Source organism: Trachurus japonicus, chromosome 22 (genome assembly GCF_045865225.1).
Source record: "Trachurus japonicus isolate A0001 chromosome 22, Traja_1.0".
Lineage (NCBI taxonomy): Eukaryota > Metazoa > Chordata > Actinopteri > Carangiformes > Carangidae > Trachurus > Trachurus japonicus.
In genome coordinates, this window is record NC_140928.1 from 15978111 (window position 1) to 15994173 (window position 16063).

Below are 16063 nucleotides of genomic sequence, written 5' to 3' on the forward strand. Positions count from 1 at the left end.
AGTTGTTCGGGTCAAGTGTTGTTAGTGCATAAAATGACAAGTACACATTTTAAAGTGTGAATGTTTGAATTGTAAGCCAAATAAAGTACAATTTTAATTTTATATTTAGGGAAATATTCAGTCTAATCTAGCCTAAGTATTTTATGCCTTGTGTTGTGAAAGATTGAATGTTTGGGCATAAAATAACCTACAAGGAAATATGTAGAGTAGAAATAACCCACTGGTGTAAACAGTGACCTGATAACTACATTTATTTATGGTTATGTTATTTATTCTAGATAGATTTTGTTTTTTATTTTAAAACCACTGTTTTCATCCCTATGTTTCATCCAACCTGTTTCTCGGGGGAAGTGTTTCCTTGTTGCACCGTTGGCCTTCGCGTTGCTATGGTTACGCCAACACAACGGACGCGGTAGTTTTCGGCCGTTTGGAGTTTGTGGTCGCACAACAAGAGCTGAGAGATACGTCAATTGAGGTAAATGGTGGTAAATACTTAGTACTTTTGTTTTTATCTAGACAGGACTCTAGCAGTTTGTGTGTCAAACTCTTACTTTGCCTCTCAACAGTTTTTCTGGACGGTCAGGAGAGTTGGTGGATAAACTCAACCGCGACTTAAACATGGAGGTCGGAGAAAAGCTGAAAGAACTGGACATGACAGTGGATGAAATCGAGAGGCTGACAAAAGCTTTCAAAGACGAGAAATTCAGGGAAATGCTGCGCGATTACGCAGAAGAGCTGGCAGACCCAGAGAATAAGAAAAGGTATGAAGAGGAGATCAAGCTTTTGGAGCAGGAGAGAGGAAACAGCATCGAGTTCATCCACCCGGAGCCGTTCAAGTCGTTCAAGACGAGCGTGGACGGTAAACAAAAGTGTTTTATCAATATCTGTGCCAATGATAAAATCGGAAGGCCCTCATGTGCGGGTGGAGTGAGCGAGCATGGCCGCAGGGGGCAGCGCTGGTCGCTGCCTCACAGTCTGCATCCAGGAAGACAAGACACAGATCCAAAAGGAAACAAGATTATGATCTATGATGTTATTTTCCACCCTGACACTCTCTACTTAGCGAGCAAAAACAAGAGATTCATGGACATGGTGGACAACACAGCCATTCAGGGGATCCAGACAACTTTCAAAGTGACTCTCGACAAAAACAATGTGCGACAGATGAACTGTAGCTACAAGGGCACCCCACAGCCTTGTGTCATTCGTAAACCCATACCTGGATACAAAGCCAAGGATCCCTCAGAAAAGCCTGACCCTCTTGCTTTCCCGTACCCGGATGAAAAAACGCCCACCACATCCTCACAAACAAAACCTACAGATTCTCCTGCAACAAACAACGGCAATGATGTCAAACCAGCAAGTTTCCCTATCCAGCCTGAGGAGACCAAAGAGCCAACTAAGCCAACCTACACCATAAAGTATCGATCTTTTGTCGACCTGCAGGACTTTAGATGCTCCAGAGACTCAGGCAGGAGCCCCAGGCCCAAAGAGATAGTCGTCACCATCGACACGCCGCTGTTAAAGTCCATCAGAGACACCAGCCTCGAGGTGAACGAGAGAAACCTGCTGCTGGAGTCCAAGAAACCTGCGTACCGACTGGAGCTGCCTCTGGCCTACCCTGTGGACGAAGACAAAGGAGAGGCCAAGTTCAACAGGCAGAAAGGACAGTTGACAGTCACACTGCCTGTTCTTCCGTCCAAGGAGGCTTTTGATTTCACTTTGGGACCTGCTACGACTGTTAGTGAAGCTCAGGATGTAGGCGATGATGAAGGGGAGGAAAAGGAAGGTGAGGGGGAGCAGAGAGATGTCGAGGAGGAGAAGGTAGAGGATGGAAGGGAAGCTGAAGAGGAGGATCTGAAGCAGACAGAGGTAGAGAAATGTGAGGACAAGGAAGGAGGTGATCACATGGGGAAAGGCCAGGAAAATGGAAAGGGGGAGGAGGAAAGTGTAGTCGAAGGTGAAGAGGAAAAAAGCAGAGAGCAGAAGAGAGAAGGAGAAACGAGTAAAGAAGTGGAAATTGGTTCGGAGGAGGAGGCGAAATGGCAGAAGAAAGACCAAGACGGTGTGGTGGAGGACATAAGAGTTGAGGATCAGAAGAGTGACACGAGTTATGAAACTGAAGTAGAAGAGGAGAAATTGAAAGAGGAGAACCAGGAAAACGAGAAAGAAGATGGAGAACTGCCAGAGAGCCAGGACATTTTAATCACTGCTGAACACACAGAGATAAATCTGAACTCACAGTTGGAATCAACACCCGAAATAAATAGTTCAGACATTCAAGAGGAGGCGGAGAAGACAAACAAAAACATCCCAGGAAGTGAGCAGGTGAGATGAACTCTGACAACCCGGTTAAAGGTAAAAGTGTGTGTTCGACCTAGCCTGATAAACTTGTTGACTTTTTATATTTCTGTGCTTTAGATGGAAGCAAATGCTGCATTTCAGCATCACTCATCCTGTGAGGAGGAGTCCAGTGCTCCTGCTGCTGCCACTGCATCTGCATCTCCTCCATCAGCTGTGACCACCGCTGCAAACCACAGCGTTGTAAAGCACTCCTGCGTTTCTGAGGGAACAAAGCAGCCGGCAACGGATGAAGAAAACGAGTCGGGTAGAGTTTCAGATACAGGAAAGCAGCAGGAGGAGGAGGAGGAAGAGGAGGACATGGATGAGGACGACCTACCAGCAGAGCAGATCTTCCAAACCGCAGAGCGTGACACCGAGCCAACGCCACTGGCCGCATTGAGGGAAATTGATAAAGATGGAAATGAAACAGTCATCAGTGATCACTCCACTTCTGTTACGCTCACCTTCCAAAACACCCTGATGTACGAGCTGGACTGAGGGACTGTTTTCTTGTATTGTAAATGTTTCTTTTTAAACACAACGCCTCATATTGCATATGGTGAATAAACTACTTAAGACACGACAATGGATGCTTTTATTTTATTTAAGTTTTCACATGTATATAAAAAAAAGTTGTGGGTCATTCGCACAGTAAAAACCAACTCCCTTTCAGTGGCGCTGATGGACCCTGAGGCACTCTGTTCAGGAGATTTATCTCATGTCTTTATTCCCCTGCTTAGTAGAAGTGGGTCAGTAGGGGAACCTGCGTTTTTCTCTTGGAGGCAGAGAAACCAGAAAAAGACTTTGTATGAGAGTCTTTTTGTGTCAGTGTTACTGCCCACTATGATTACATACAGTCAGTGCCTCGTACATACAGGCAGAGCAGGTATGAAGGTACTAAAGCTCGTCTCTTCGTCCGTCCTTGATATGTGGAAGTGCATTATAAGTTGAATGTAACTGTAAAACAGGCAGCTTGAAGCACTTGTCAAAAAAACAAAGCTTAACACTTGGTACTGTCTTATCTGATAACCTTTTACAGTATCTCATAACTTGCAAACTACTGTCGTATCCACAGCAATGTCCAGCTGTTGGTGGGTTTTCAGTAAAAACCAGAGTTTGTCTCCCTCATCTGATTCCTCTCTGGAGGGAGCTGTCTAGGAATTCAGAGTAACACGAGAGGGAGCAGAAGTGCTGCTGCACCGGAGCGTCTGTGCCTCCCATGTCGTCCACCAGCACCACGGTGTGAGAGACCTGGTGCAGGTTCATGCTGACCGCCGTCTTGATGAAGAAATTGATGCAGACGCGGCCGCAGTCGCAGGTCTTGGCGAGTTCAAGGTCCTTGCACAAGTGGGCAGGGATGAGGTGAGGTCCGTATGGTATCCTGTGAGGTGAGGGGAATCAGAAAGAGTGAGGATTTCACGAGTTTCATTTAAAGGGATAGTTCGACTTTTTGGCAAATTGGCCCATTGCCATAATCCCCATAGTTTTAGGAGTAGGTTCGTTACCTTTAATTGTCGGTGCGAGTTATTTTTAGAATGGCGGAGCAGAGCCATGAGCTGCTCAGAGCTACGCTACGGAGGCTCATGGGATTTCTTGGTTTCCCTCATCAAACTCATCAAATACACAATCCAACAACTCCAAAACGCTCTGGTGGACAAGTTGTGACCTGCACATTCACCACGCTATGAGATAATAACAGAACGTTACGAGACAGAGTTGTTTTCGAGGTAAATTCATGCAAAACCGCTGATCTCTGTCTCTGCATTTACCTCGAAAATAACTCCTCTCGTAACGTTCCCTTATTATCTCATATCGTGGAGGAGTTGTTGGATTGTGTATTTGATGAGTTTGATGAGGGAAACCAAGAAATCCCATTAGCCTCCGTAGCGTAACTCTGAGCAGCTCCGAGGCGCCGCCGTTCTAAAAAAAGGTAACGAACCTACTGCTGTGACTATAGGGATTATGGCAATGGGCCAATTTGCCAAAATGTTGAACTATCCCTTTAACAGCAATTCACAGTTTATATAAAAGATGATAGTCTGGGTGTGTTTGCCTCTCACCTGAGGTTGGACACAGCTCTGGAAGCCATCTCTTGGAGTGTGAGGGGGAATGTGAGCTGCATTGTGTGGTCCAGAGGGTTGGGCTGGATAAACGGGTTTCCAAACAAGTCCAGGTTCTCCAGACTCAGCTTGCGGAAGTCGCCCGGCAGCACGGCCAGCTGGTTATGCGCGGCTGACAGGAACCTCAGCTTGGAGAGTCTGCCGATGTGGAAGGGCAGACAAACAAGCTCATTGTCGTCCAGTTTGAGGTTCACCAGTTCTCTGAGCTGGCAGAACTGAGCGGGCAGGGAGTGCAGTCGGTTCTGGCTGAGGTCCAGCAGCTGGAGGGTCCGCTGCAGGGTGGACAGGCACAGCGCCTCGCTGAAGGCTTCCAGGTGGTTGTTGTGGAGGATGAGTTCAGACAGGCAGCTGAGGTCGCCGATGGTAGCAGGGAGCTTCTTGATGTGATTGTTGCTGAGGTCAAGCTTGCGGAGAGCTGCAAAAAAAAGAGAGAGAGATAAAATATGCTACTTAAAGATGTTTTATATGAAACTAGATCAGGGCCGTCAAACTCATCTTAGTTCAGGGGCCACATATTTGATCTCGAGTGGGCCGGACCAGTAAAATAATGGCATAATAAGGACTTTGATAATAACCTAGAACAAAAAAAAAAGTCCCTTTGTTTTAGTGCAAAGAAGTACATTATTAAATGTTACACCTTTTACAAAATATATTCTGAACAACCTGACATTTTTTGAGAAGAATATGTGCATTTTCAACAAAATTATGCCTCTTTTGTCTTCAATGTAATTTTCAGTCTTGGTAAATTCATCCCTCGGGCCGGGCTGGACCCTTTAGTGGGCCGGTTTTTGGCCCATGGGCTGCACGTTTGACACCCCTGCTGCACTTGATTGATCATGTTCCATAATAAAAACAATCAAGGTTATTTTCACACCTTGAAAAGCTTTCTCCAGGTTCACAGAAGACTTTATACAACAACTGTTAATGATAAGACACCCACGTGTAAAACTATTGAATTCACAATTTAAATCTGAAACATTATGCCATTATCAATGTTCTGTCAACTTGTCTATAAAAATAAAAGGGAGTAAGTACAGAGACAGTCCAGAATATCATTTTCAATCTAAAGCTGAAAACCTAAATCAACTCCCTTTACCTTTAAGGGACAGCATCCGCATGTCCACACGTGACAGTTTGCAGTAGGAGACCTGGAGCTGCTCCAGGGAGTAGGGGAAATTGGAGGTGAGTGGGTAGTCCTTCTTGGAGACGATGGTGAGTTTCTTCTTGGGTTGCTCTACGTCCCTGGCACGGACAGGAGTGAGCGTGGACAGAGGAAGGCTGCTCGTGTCGCTACCCCTGTCGGCCAAACGAGCGGCTGAGAGGAAGTTTTTCAAGCTGTTTGCATCAGCCTGCAAATATACAAGTAAAAATAAAAAAAGTTGAAGACAGCTCAATAGATGAATCAGGTGACAAAAAAAAGCACAAGAGTTTCAGTTTCTTCTCAGGTGGTTGTGTATGAGCCACTTTGAAATATCTAACCTAAATCCACTAGCCTAGAATATCCTGACATACTTCCTTTGAATGAACATGATGAACTCTTTGCTTTTGGGAATTTAAAACGTGTGAATGATTCAGGTTGGAACAGAGTACAGGGTTTATATGCCATGTCTGAACAAATCCAATACTCAACACAGACATTTTCATTTAAATTGAAATGTATGGACAGGGTTGGAGTCTGTGATCTCTGCTGCTGGTATCATGGTGTTTAGAAAACAGTGGCTCTGCGGGGTAACTGAACTTTGTTTTCCTTGTGCACCTGCATCGTGTGATATCAGTCAGTTTTCTGGGTGTGTGAGTGCATTTCTGTCAGTGGCACAGGTTAGGATATGGGTGAAAGGTCACCGTTGTTTCAAAACAACCAGAAGAGCTTTACAGCGGGTGGAAACAATGAGGCTGCTATGGTGTCTGTCCAGGCACTGGGCCGCAGTCAAAACAACTGTAAGCGTCTGTCTGGTTGATAAATGAGCGAGCGAACAGCCTGACTTTTGTCTCTGAGCATTGTGTTGCTGCTCTTCTTGCATGGTGAAGACTTAGAAAAGAGCAAACACCACAATAAATCAGCGTACATCTTGCACTCGTCAACAAAACGTCTGTCTGTGTAATTTATGAATCACCTGTGATTAACTTATTGAGAAAACAAGACTCAAGTTGCAACGTCACAAGTCTGAAAATGATGGTCGTCAATTGTAAACACCTTCGTGCACAGACGGAGATTACAACACGCTGGATGTCATACCTTGCTCAAGCAAATGTCGACCGCAGGTTCCTTCAATCTCACAGTGGCTTTGCCCTCCTCCACAAACCATGTGAAGAACTTCTCTATGTTGTCTTTTAGCTGTAAGAGAAAGTTGGCAAATGTGTGAGTAAAGGAAGACTCACATTTCACAACAGTAGGATGTGCAATGCGTGACAAGTGTAGACAGGGTTGCTTAAAGCTATTCAACCTTGATGTCATCAAGCTGGTTTAGGCCTTATTCATGAAAGTATGATTCAGTAGTTATTAAAGACAAACCAACAACACTTAATATGGTTTCCAATCTCGGTCTCCTTAAGAACATTGACAAATAATTATTAAAAAGAAGGTAGATTTAAATTTCTCTGATGATTGAGGGAGCTGAAAAGAGAAAAATATAGTCAATACAGGTTGCTGTTTTGCCAGTGCCTGACACAATTGGTTTAAAGGTGAAACAATGACAGAAGATCTGGTTCTGTTATAGTGACTGTCTGACAGAGAAAAAGGCTAAGAGAAATATAGCATGTAAATAAGATGGCTTTACAGAAAATGCCATGTCACCAAGTTATTTTGTTACCAAGTTGTGTGACGACGAGTTATGTTATGTTATGAGAGATTTTGCTTCAGAACCGCATCTGTCTGACTGTATACATTTCATTTTTTCCGCATTTCACCCACCAGATAAGTAACAACATGACTTCATGTACTAACTTAATCCGAAAAAGAATTAATGACATTAATGAAAATGAATTAATGACATTAAACACGTAGTTGTCTTGTGCATATTTAAGCTGGAAAAGGCTGGAGATTTGAAAATAGATTAATCTGTTGCTGAAACACAAACACATTGTACACAGACAGACTCAAAATGAGAAAAGACTAAATTGTGACTCGTGTATAGAAAATGTGAAAATAACATAACACCATGTGTGTTTATTTGTCAGTGATTGTTTGTTTTCATACTCTCAAACCTGCTTAATGATGGCCATTTACATTTAAGTTACTCTGCTGTTTTCAGTTCATTGAAAAGCCCCTCTGTAGTTTAATACAAAATAAAAGCAGCATATATACATACTATAACTAGAAGCATCTTTCAATCAGCCTGATTTGGCAATGAACAACAACCACAACAGAGGCCACTTACCCTAGAGAATATAATATGAACTCAACCCTGCTATGACAGCCAGCAGATGTAGACCAGTAGCTATATAACAATAACAACAGTAGCAGTAACAACAGTAACAGCACCACAGACCTTGTACTTGGACCCTGCTCTGTCTTTCGCCGTGCAGATCATCATGTAGATGTTGCTGCGCTGGCTCGTCTTGTCCAGGTGTCTGCCGATGGACAGCACCGCTCTCGTCCCCTTCCCTCGACTCCTCATCCCAAACGTGGGGAGCATCCGATTCACCACCTCGACATCGCACTGCAGCTTCATCTCAATCAGGTCACCACACGCTGGAAATATCCGGCTCTACTGCCGCCGAGTCCAAATCCACTCAGGCTCTAAACCAACACATAAGTTACCAGAGGGGAGGGAGGGAAACTTCCGCGAGGAAAAGTAACGTTAGCTGCTTGTAACTTGTCCGTTGACACCACACAGAGTCACGTCATGGATGTCAACAACAGAGCAGCTCTCTCTTCTCTTTCTTTCTCTCTCTTTCTCTCTCTCCGCCCGTCGACGACACTTCTCTCACTCCGCAGCGGGGATGTCAGGACTTACGTTTCGACGATTGCTACGGTTTTGTTGTCAGTTATCGTCACAAACTGTATCATATCCCCTTCCTCCTCAGCAGCAGTTTCCTAGGTGTCAGTTGGGCTGTTAGCTGCTGCTGCTGCTGCTGCTGCTGCCGCGCAACGCTAGCAAGAGCCCGCGCGCCTGGGAAGTGACGTCAGAGAGGGACAGAGAGGGAGGGAGGCGCGGCAGGACGACAGCAGCGGGACAAGACCATAATACATCCATGGACAAGACCCTCGAGTGGTCTCTCAGCAGTATGTGGGGGGCCACATGATCAGAAAGGTATCCTACCGGGGTTCATTCAAGTCATTTAAACATCCTGAGGTCTGCATGTGCATGAGCTTTAGTATATGTAATTTTAAGTCAATATTCAGCTTCTTTTATCTCACATTTGAGACATTTGGTGAAAATAGAATGGCAGAATGACAACATTTGTGCTCAAAAAACAATCTTACAAAATTTCATTTTAGACTTGTTTTCTACACTTATATATTACTGTATTCATATCCTATTTCAAGCACCAAAACAGTTCATTCTCATGACTGGAAGGAGTGTTTTTTTTTTTTTTTTTTACAAGGGATTTGACATTTTTCAAAAAGCAGACCTCAAATTTCCAGCATTTGGCCTAAATTATTTCTTTATATAGTGTTCTAGGGCAAATTGGCCTCAGTGTGCTTACAGCGGAGGTTTTAGACATAAAACACTTGAGTATTGTTACATCTGCAAGTATCTTAAAAAGATACATTTAAGAAAATATGTAAAAGTCGAGAAAATGGCCTCAAACCTCAGAGGGCATAAACATGTCTGTATTCAGTTTTAACCAGTGATTTGGTGTTTGCGCTTAGAGTGGGCCACAAACAAAAATCTTGTTTAGGGCCACCAAAATCCTAGGGCCGGCCCTGTTCATTAATAGCAATAATTATTAATAAACACTACCAATAATCAACTTCTGTGGTGGAGAAAGAGAGTTGAGATAGTTGTCAATAGTAAAAAGGTGGTGAAACTGCTGCAACCAAATACAGTGGCACTAGCAGCAAGTAAAAGTATCATCTTCCACTCTTTTATTAGGCCTATATTACATTATCTTAACTATCCAATGTTTTTGTCCAACTTCTACAAGTGTCAAATAAATGTAGTGAGGTGGAAATATAAAATGGAAATAATAAAGTAAGTAGGCTACCACAGCTTGGAAATGAACCGTTAAGTAGTCCTGCAATTGAGATATTTTTGTTATAGTTAGAATACTATTTCCAAAGTACTAGTAAACATTGGTTTGATTCATAATAGTTCATTGGGCCACAGAAAAATGAATGAAGATAACCTGTTTTCCTCATAAACCATAGCGATATGGTGACATCTAGTGGTCAGTAGAGAGAAAGCCATTAATACACTATTAATACACTACTAATACTATACTATTCTATACTATACTATACAATTGAGATGAATGTTTACATTGACATGATACATTGTGGTAAACTACATGATTATAAAAAGGTAGTTAGAGTTACCTGCCAGCTACAGCTGCAACCACGTCAGTGTATCAGTAACAATAATCCCATAATGTAATATATGCTGAGGACATAACCTTGATTGCTTGAGCTGGTTCCAATGGAGACAAGATGATAGGTTGAAGTTTACTTTTTACTCATGACATTATGACTTTTTGTCTGTGGTCATCACTGCAACACAGTGGAAACAGTGTAACGAGAAAACTCCGACAATGGAGTTTAAAGAAAAACATTTTAGCAGTGAAGTCTGACAGTGGCCTTTTGTTAAATGCTTCACTTTACTTTCGTACCAAGCTCAAGCTTTGTGTACAAATATGGAGTCTCTACGGCCCTCTACCCTTCGCCTTGAGGCCACATTGAAAAGTTGCTGGTAACTGAATATCAGGGTGTTTACTCATGAGCAGAATCCTTGTTTCTCCTCTTGTATTTGTAGCTACTTGGTACTTTGTACTTAGGACAGCAGGGACCCAATGATCCGTGAGTCTGAGAGTGTTTGACATCGTCTCCTCAGATCAACAAGATCACAAGAGCAACTTCACTCTGATCTATCTTCTCCTCCTTTCTCCGCTCTGTCTCATCTTCAATACTTATGCACACAAGATGTAAGTTTGCTACCTAAAAAAAAAAGGGAATTTACCACACTCATGATTCATTGCATGATTTGCAAGTTTTAATCAACTTATGAGAGAGAGGGAGAGAGAGAGAGACACAGAGAGAAACACAACCCGCAGTTCCACCCTGTTATGTTATCTTTTCCCAAAGGTCTCTATATCATTACTTTCTGTTTCCACTTTGAAAACATTCCTCTCAGTCTGGCAGGGTAGAACAAATTCATATACCTTACAAGTTGACATTAAATACTTGTATTCAATTACCCTTCAAAATCTCTCACTGTCATCAATAAAATAATAACAAAAACAAAAAAAAGTAGAATACACACATCTTTGGCTTCACCTTGCTGTCTATTAATAAACTAAAAGACAATAACCTTTGGTAAAAACATGCATTTACTTCTTGTTTTCATTATTCTCACATATTCCTTGGCTGGGATGGACCCCCCCCCCCCCCCCCCCCACACACACACATAGAGACAGACATGAGAACAGGTGAAATCTAGTTTCCCTCGATTTTTGAAAAATATAAGTGATAACATGTGGAAATGCTCAGATCGTGCAGTGTTATATATCAAATTTGTGTATGCACCATTTATTAGATTTCAACAGCTGTCATACCTACACACACACACACACACACACACACACACACACATACATAAACTGTAGATGACACAGTCTTGCTGCCACAAGGAGAGTATGACAATGCCAAGGTGAAAGTGTCCCAGTGCATTTACGTCATCACACCTGCATCTTTACTTTTGCTTCATATTTACATTGGGATTTTCTGAAGGACCGCACAACCCCGTCCTTTAACAGTGATCACTCAGTGTCTGTTTGTCCTTCACAGAGCCGTCTCCACGCTGGACGACCCTCTGCGTATATAATACCGCCTCACCTCCGCCCCGTCCTCGGTGCCACAGCCCTCGGGCCGGTGCACGATGAGAACCGGGAAGAACCGAGCGTCCCTGTAAGTGGGCGGACTGTCGCTGAGGGCCAGCTGGCTGGAGTCGGACCCGCAGCACTGCTCGTCCACGCAGCAGGGGTCCGTCAGGTTGCTGCTGCGGCTCCTCCACAGGGCCACCGTGCGGTGGGAGCCGTACATGCGGCAGAGGGACAGGCGGGACGTGTCCGAGGAGAGGTGGGACTGGAAGAGCGCTCCTCGACAGGAGAAGATGGAGGAGCAGCTGGAGCTGGTGACGGTCCTCCTCCTGCCTCCCCCGTCTCCCCGTCCGCTCAGCTCGTTGCATTGCTCGCAATCGACCTGGCCTTGGAGAGCGCCGTAGCTCTGGGCCGTCTGGCTGCTGTCCAACAGGAAGCAGTTTGAGGACGAGGTGCATTCAGTGTCATGTAGAGAGTTAGAGTCCGCCGTGCTCATGTTTATCAGCATGGCCTCCGAGTAGCTGGGGATCACCTGGCGGTTGCAGCGGATGTGCCACTCCATTTCCGTGCTGTCCAGCGTGTCTACTCTTGGGACGGAACAAACTGTGTTGTTCCTCCCGGGCCCGTCTTCATCCAGAGGCGAGGGGCTGCCGTGGCTGTACTCTAACCCAAATAGTTTCTCTATGCGGTAGTGCACATAAGCTGTGCGGTACTCGATGAGCACTCTGAGAGGCCAGGACAGCATGAAGAGAGCTGCCAGCCAGAAGGCAACCTGGGACGTGTACCACGGCATCCTGTCTGGGTCCACGAAGGCGATCAGGTTTTCTCTGAAGTCCATGTTCTTCAGCTGCATCCCCTCCCTGGCCTCCATGTAATCATCCAGACCCTCGATCTCGGAGAAGAACCTGGCTCTCTGGTTGAGGTAATCGTTTTCCGGGCCGGCCTCCGTGAAGCTGAAACACTTGGTGAAGCGCAGGCGAGTCGCCGGAAACGCCTCCAAGTCTCTGAGGTCGCGCGACACGTCTTTCATCCCACAGTGGCCGAAGTCGAACTCCCCCTCCGCCACGTGCGTGTTCACCCTCTCGTGGTACACCTGCGTGGTGGTGTAGGCGTCCCCGTTACGGTATCGGGTGACCTGCCGAGTCCGTCGGACGAAGTGGTAGCTGATGGCCTTCCACCATATGCAGGGCTGGGCCTGGCGCATCCGCAGCACGCGCTCGTACACGCTGTCCACGTCGGCTTTGCACTGCATCTCGCTGCGGGCCCTGCAGTGCCAGCACTCCACCATGTACAGCACATAGAGCATGAGCAGGAACGCCAGGGGGATGTAGATGTAGCCGTCGGAGCAGGGGCTGTCGTGGTAGATCATGGAGTGTCCCCCGACGCCCATCCCGGACGCCCCCCGCAGGGAGGAGGTGAAGGAGGCCGTGAAGGAGGACGTGAGGGCGGGGTTGAAGCTGATCTTGGTGACCCGGGTGAGCTGACACCAGGCCACCGCGCCCATGCAGCTGTACATGAGCAGAGAGAGCAGCAGGCAGCGCCAGTGGGACTCACGGCAGACACAGGCACCCAGGGACTGCTTCACTGGACGCTGCTGCAGAAAGAGAGAGAGAGAGAGAGAGAGAGCAATAAAGAAAAGGCACTTAGAGCGATGAACCCCCTGAAACATGGCCGTGATATCATGACTTGCAGTAGAAATGCAAATTAACTTGGCTGCACTATAAATTACCAAGCTTTTCCATACCTAAGCACAAAGTAAATCAAACTAAAGAAAGCTCAGTGGGATTCAATTAAAGCATGTAGTGTCATCTGTGAGGCTGTGTCAGTGCAGCTGACAGAGAAATATTAACTGAAATGTTTTCACACATCTATCTCTGAAATTAATTTAATGTATAATGCATTAGGGCAAATTTACTCGCTAGAAACGATTTCACATCGATACCACAGTGTAACCACAGCTTATCTACTGTGTAAACAATCCTGAAAGTCTTGGAGATTAAAACACACTTGGAAACGCAGCCTGAATGACACTAGGGTTTTGAAGCAGATACCAATATTGATATTTGAGAATTAAAACATTTACAACAAAACATAAGCTAATTTTTGTTTTTGTTTAAACATACATTTTTTTTTGATGAACTATATATTTTACAGTGTAAAGAGGGTTTGTTCTGCTTTTCTTGGTTAGATTTGGACATGATTTTTGGGCAATAAGTTGGTAACATGTTAATATGCTACCTTGGGCTTGGGGACACCATTAGAAAACAAATAATAAAGCAATTTATTCATTATTGAAATAATCAATAGTCATTTGGAGGCCAACATGTAATATAATATAATATAATATAATATAATATAATATGTAGGCTACATCTCAGTTTTACATTTCATCTGCTGAGCACTGGTTAGCTCAGTGCAAACAAACAGAAACAGAAAGTGCTCACCTTTGCAATACTGACCAGAAGTCAAATGATCCCATTCAGCAGAGCCACTGGCCCAGAGCTACCCCATCAGTAACAGTAACAGTAAAAGAAGCTGGGGTGGAACTCGTTATGCATGAAGAGACAGCACCAGGAGTCAAACATTTACTGTTACAAATGTGATTCAGTCTCATTCCATCAGTCACATTCAGGGAGATATTTTTTTGAACGACTTTATGGCGCTTTGTAATATAATGGTTTGTTTTAAGTGGAGACATTTCTCCCTATGAGATCCAGTGTTGTTGTAGACCACCACTGGTGTTTTATGGAGTGAAAGGATTTATGCTGACAACCAGCCATCCATTACTGCACTGACACACGGGTGGAGATGTCACTTTGCTGGTTCCTCCTCAGTTATTTATGGAGCAAACAGTGATTCAGAGAGGAGGGCCTCTTCAGTAGTCCAGGCGTCCTGACTGCAGACATTACATTATACGTACAGACTTTACTCATTTACCTCTGTGTTAATAGGCTGGGTGTTGCTGCATCATATATTTTATACTGTACTAATACGCAAGATGTTCAAAGATCTCAATCTAAAAAGTTATTCTGGTATTTAGTTTCTAAATCTAGTCAAGCTTATCCCAGTAAGTAAATGAATAAATGGGCCAAAACCAAGCAACTGAATTACATATGTTTCCTGATGATGAATGGGAAAATAGAGTTGGTGAAAAAGTTTACTTTAATCTGCTCCACACAGCACGGCTTTATGGACAATGGCTCTAAAGACAGCTTGTGTCATTTTACTGCCTGTGCATCATGGCTGGCTGCACACCACCACCAATTGCCCAGATGGATGGAGTAATCATGGCAGAAAGAGAGGGTGGTGGTGGAGGAGCAAATGCAGACATATGCTATATGCACTTCAAGTGGACTTATCAACACAGAGAAGAGGCTTTGCACAAAATACGTAACTCTCTCCAGAGCCAAATATATCCATTTGTTAACGAGAGTACCTTTCCACATGACTGGAGTCCACTGCCACTATGTGAAATGGGCTGTTCTGACATTTCAACAAGAAGAGGCTGCAGGTGGAAACAGCTACTGTATACTGTGATGGCACAGCGAGGATATCAATGGATAGTGTTTATTTTGTAGTGAGCTACTATCAAAACACTGTGTTTTAAATATTGAGCTACTCAAAAGAACATTTGTGTATTTTAAAGTGAAGTAAAACACATGTTTAGGAAACTTGTATCTAATTGTGGCCTTGTGTTGCAGTAACAGGCAATTTATGGTTCATTGCTTAGCCTACTTGATGTTATTGCATACTTTACTTCAAGTCGTTGATTTATGAGACCTGTCAGATGTATAATTTACAGCTGATGTAGCTATGTGTATATGTACCTTTTCTAACTTACAAATAAAGAATTGCTTATAGTTACCTACCTCTTCAGGGACATCACTCTCAGCCGGTGAGTCTTCCTCCTCCTCCTCCTCCTCTTGCTCCTGCTCCTCTTCCTCAGCATCATTGGGAGCACTGGTCGTCGTGTCCTCCGCAGCAGAGTCCAGGTCGGAGGAGAGCTGCATGCTGCTGCTGCTGCTGCTGCTGCTGCACTTTTCGCATGTCAGAGAGAAATTATAAACTCATTCCCTCTTATTCGCATGCTGCTCTGCTCTAGATGTCTTCGTCTTCCCGTTTGCTCCCCCGTTTTGTGCCCCATTCAGCCCAACAGCGTCTGGGCCGAAGCCAGCAGACTGCCGCCGCTGCTGCTGCTGCTGCTGCTGCTGCTGCTGCACGGAGGAGCGGGGGGGATCCCGTGGTGGTCCTCCCGACTGGCAGGAGGACGACGACGGAGGGGGGCGGGGTTGAGGGATTTCACCGCAGCAGAGACAGCAGAGGTTGACCATGGTGCAGTCAGCGATGCTGGTTGTTGTCAGTGACCAATGGTCCGCAGTTTAAATCACCTAATAAAACCATAAATCATAAATAGTAGCCCACAACGCACACCATCATCGCCCCCCGAGTTCATCATCCGGATACCAGTTGTCCAGTCGCCTGCATCATCAGGGCGAGAGGAAATTTGATGCAACCTATCTTAAATATCCTTGGCATCACGCGACATAAATTAGAAATGGTGCTTTAAATGTCTTATAATAATTCAGGTACATTTTGTAAGCCAGTCTAAAGCCTTAAAATTT

At 44.7% G+C, this 16063-nt stretch overlaps 3 protein-coding genes across 3 annotated transcripts; 1 reads left to right on the plus strand and 2 right to left on the minus strand.

Moving 5' to 3' along the window:
* The first annotated feature begins 459 nt into the window (after nucleotides 1-459).
* dnaaf2 (dynein axonemal assembly factor 2) lies at nucleotides 460-2929 on the plus strand. The gene is made up of 2 exons (XM_085767225.1): nucleotides 460-2328; nucleotides 2422-2929. The coding sequence occupies exons 1-2, from the start codon at nucleotides 619-621 to the stop codon at nucleotides 2839-2841; spliced, it is 2130 nt and encodes a 709-aa protein (XP_085623351.1). The 5' UTR covers nucleotides 460-618; the 3' UTR covers nucleotides 2842-2929.
* On the minus strand, nucleotides 2928-8590 carry lrr1 (leucine rich repeat protein 1). Its single transcript, XM_085767227.1, has 5 exons — nucleotides 7952-8590; nucleotides 6700-6798; nucleotides 5560-5812; nucleotides 4404-4878; nucleotides 2928-3724 (listed from the first exon to the last, which is right to left on the minus strand). The coding sequence occupies exons 1-5, from the start codon at nucleotides 8132-8134 to the stop codon at nucleotides 3469-3471; spliced, it is 1266 nt and encodes a 421-aa protein (XP_085623353.1). The 5' UTR covers nucleotides 8135-8590; the 3' UTR covers nucleotides 2928-3468.
* A 2657-nt stretch (nucleotides 8591-11247) lies between these two features.
* Nucleotides 11248-15772, minus strand: LOC146963775 (transmembrane protein 151B). Its single transcript, XM_085768024.1, has 3 exons — nucleotides 15596-15772; nucleotides 15311-15478; nucleotides 11248-13035 (listed from the first exon to the last, which is right to left on the minus strand). Exons 1-3 carry the CDS (start codon nucleotides 15770-15772, stop codon nucleotides 11404-11406), a joined length of 1977 nt encoding a protein of 658 aa, XP_085624150.1. The 3' UTR covers nucleotides 11248-11403.
* Nucleotides 15773-16063: the final 291 nt, after the last annotated feature.

Excerpts from the sequence above, each read along its gene's own strand:
- dnaaf2 (XM_085767225.1), top strand. The coding sequence starts at position 619 with ATGGAGGTCGGAGAAAAGCTGAAAGAACTGGACATGACAGTGGATGAA. Across the intron at positions 2,329-2,421 it reads ACATCCCAGGAAGTGAGCAG|ATGGAAGCAAATGCTGCATT; the intron begins GTGAGATGAACT and ends TCTGTGCTTTAG.
- lrr1 (XM_085767227.1), bottom strand. The coding sequence starts at position 8,134 with ATGAAGCTGCAGTGCGATGTCGAGGTGGTGAATCGGATGCTCCCCACG. Across the intron at positions 5,813-6,699 it reads TCGACATTTGCTTGAGCAAG|GCTGATGCAAACAGCTTGAA; the intron begins GTATGACATCCA and ends GTATATTTGCAG. Across the intron at positions 3,725-4,403 it reads AGAGCTGTGTCCAACCTCAG|GATACCATACGGACCTCACC; the intron begins GTGAGAGGCAAA and ends CTCACCTCACAG.
- LOC146963775 (XM_085768024.1), bottom strand. The coding sequence starts at position 15,772 with ATGGTCAACCTCTGCTGTCTCTGCTGCGGTGAAATCCCTCAACCCCGC. Across the intron at positions 15,479-15,595 it reads CTGGCTTCGGCCCAGACGCT|TGCAGCAGCAGCAGCAGCAG; the intron begins GTTGGGCTGAAT and ends ACATGCGAAAAG. Across the intron at positions 13,036-15,310 it reads AGAGTGATGTCCCTGAAGAG|CAGCGTCCAGTGAAGCAGTC; the intron begins GTAGGTAACTAT and ends CTCTTTCTGCAG.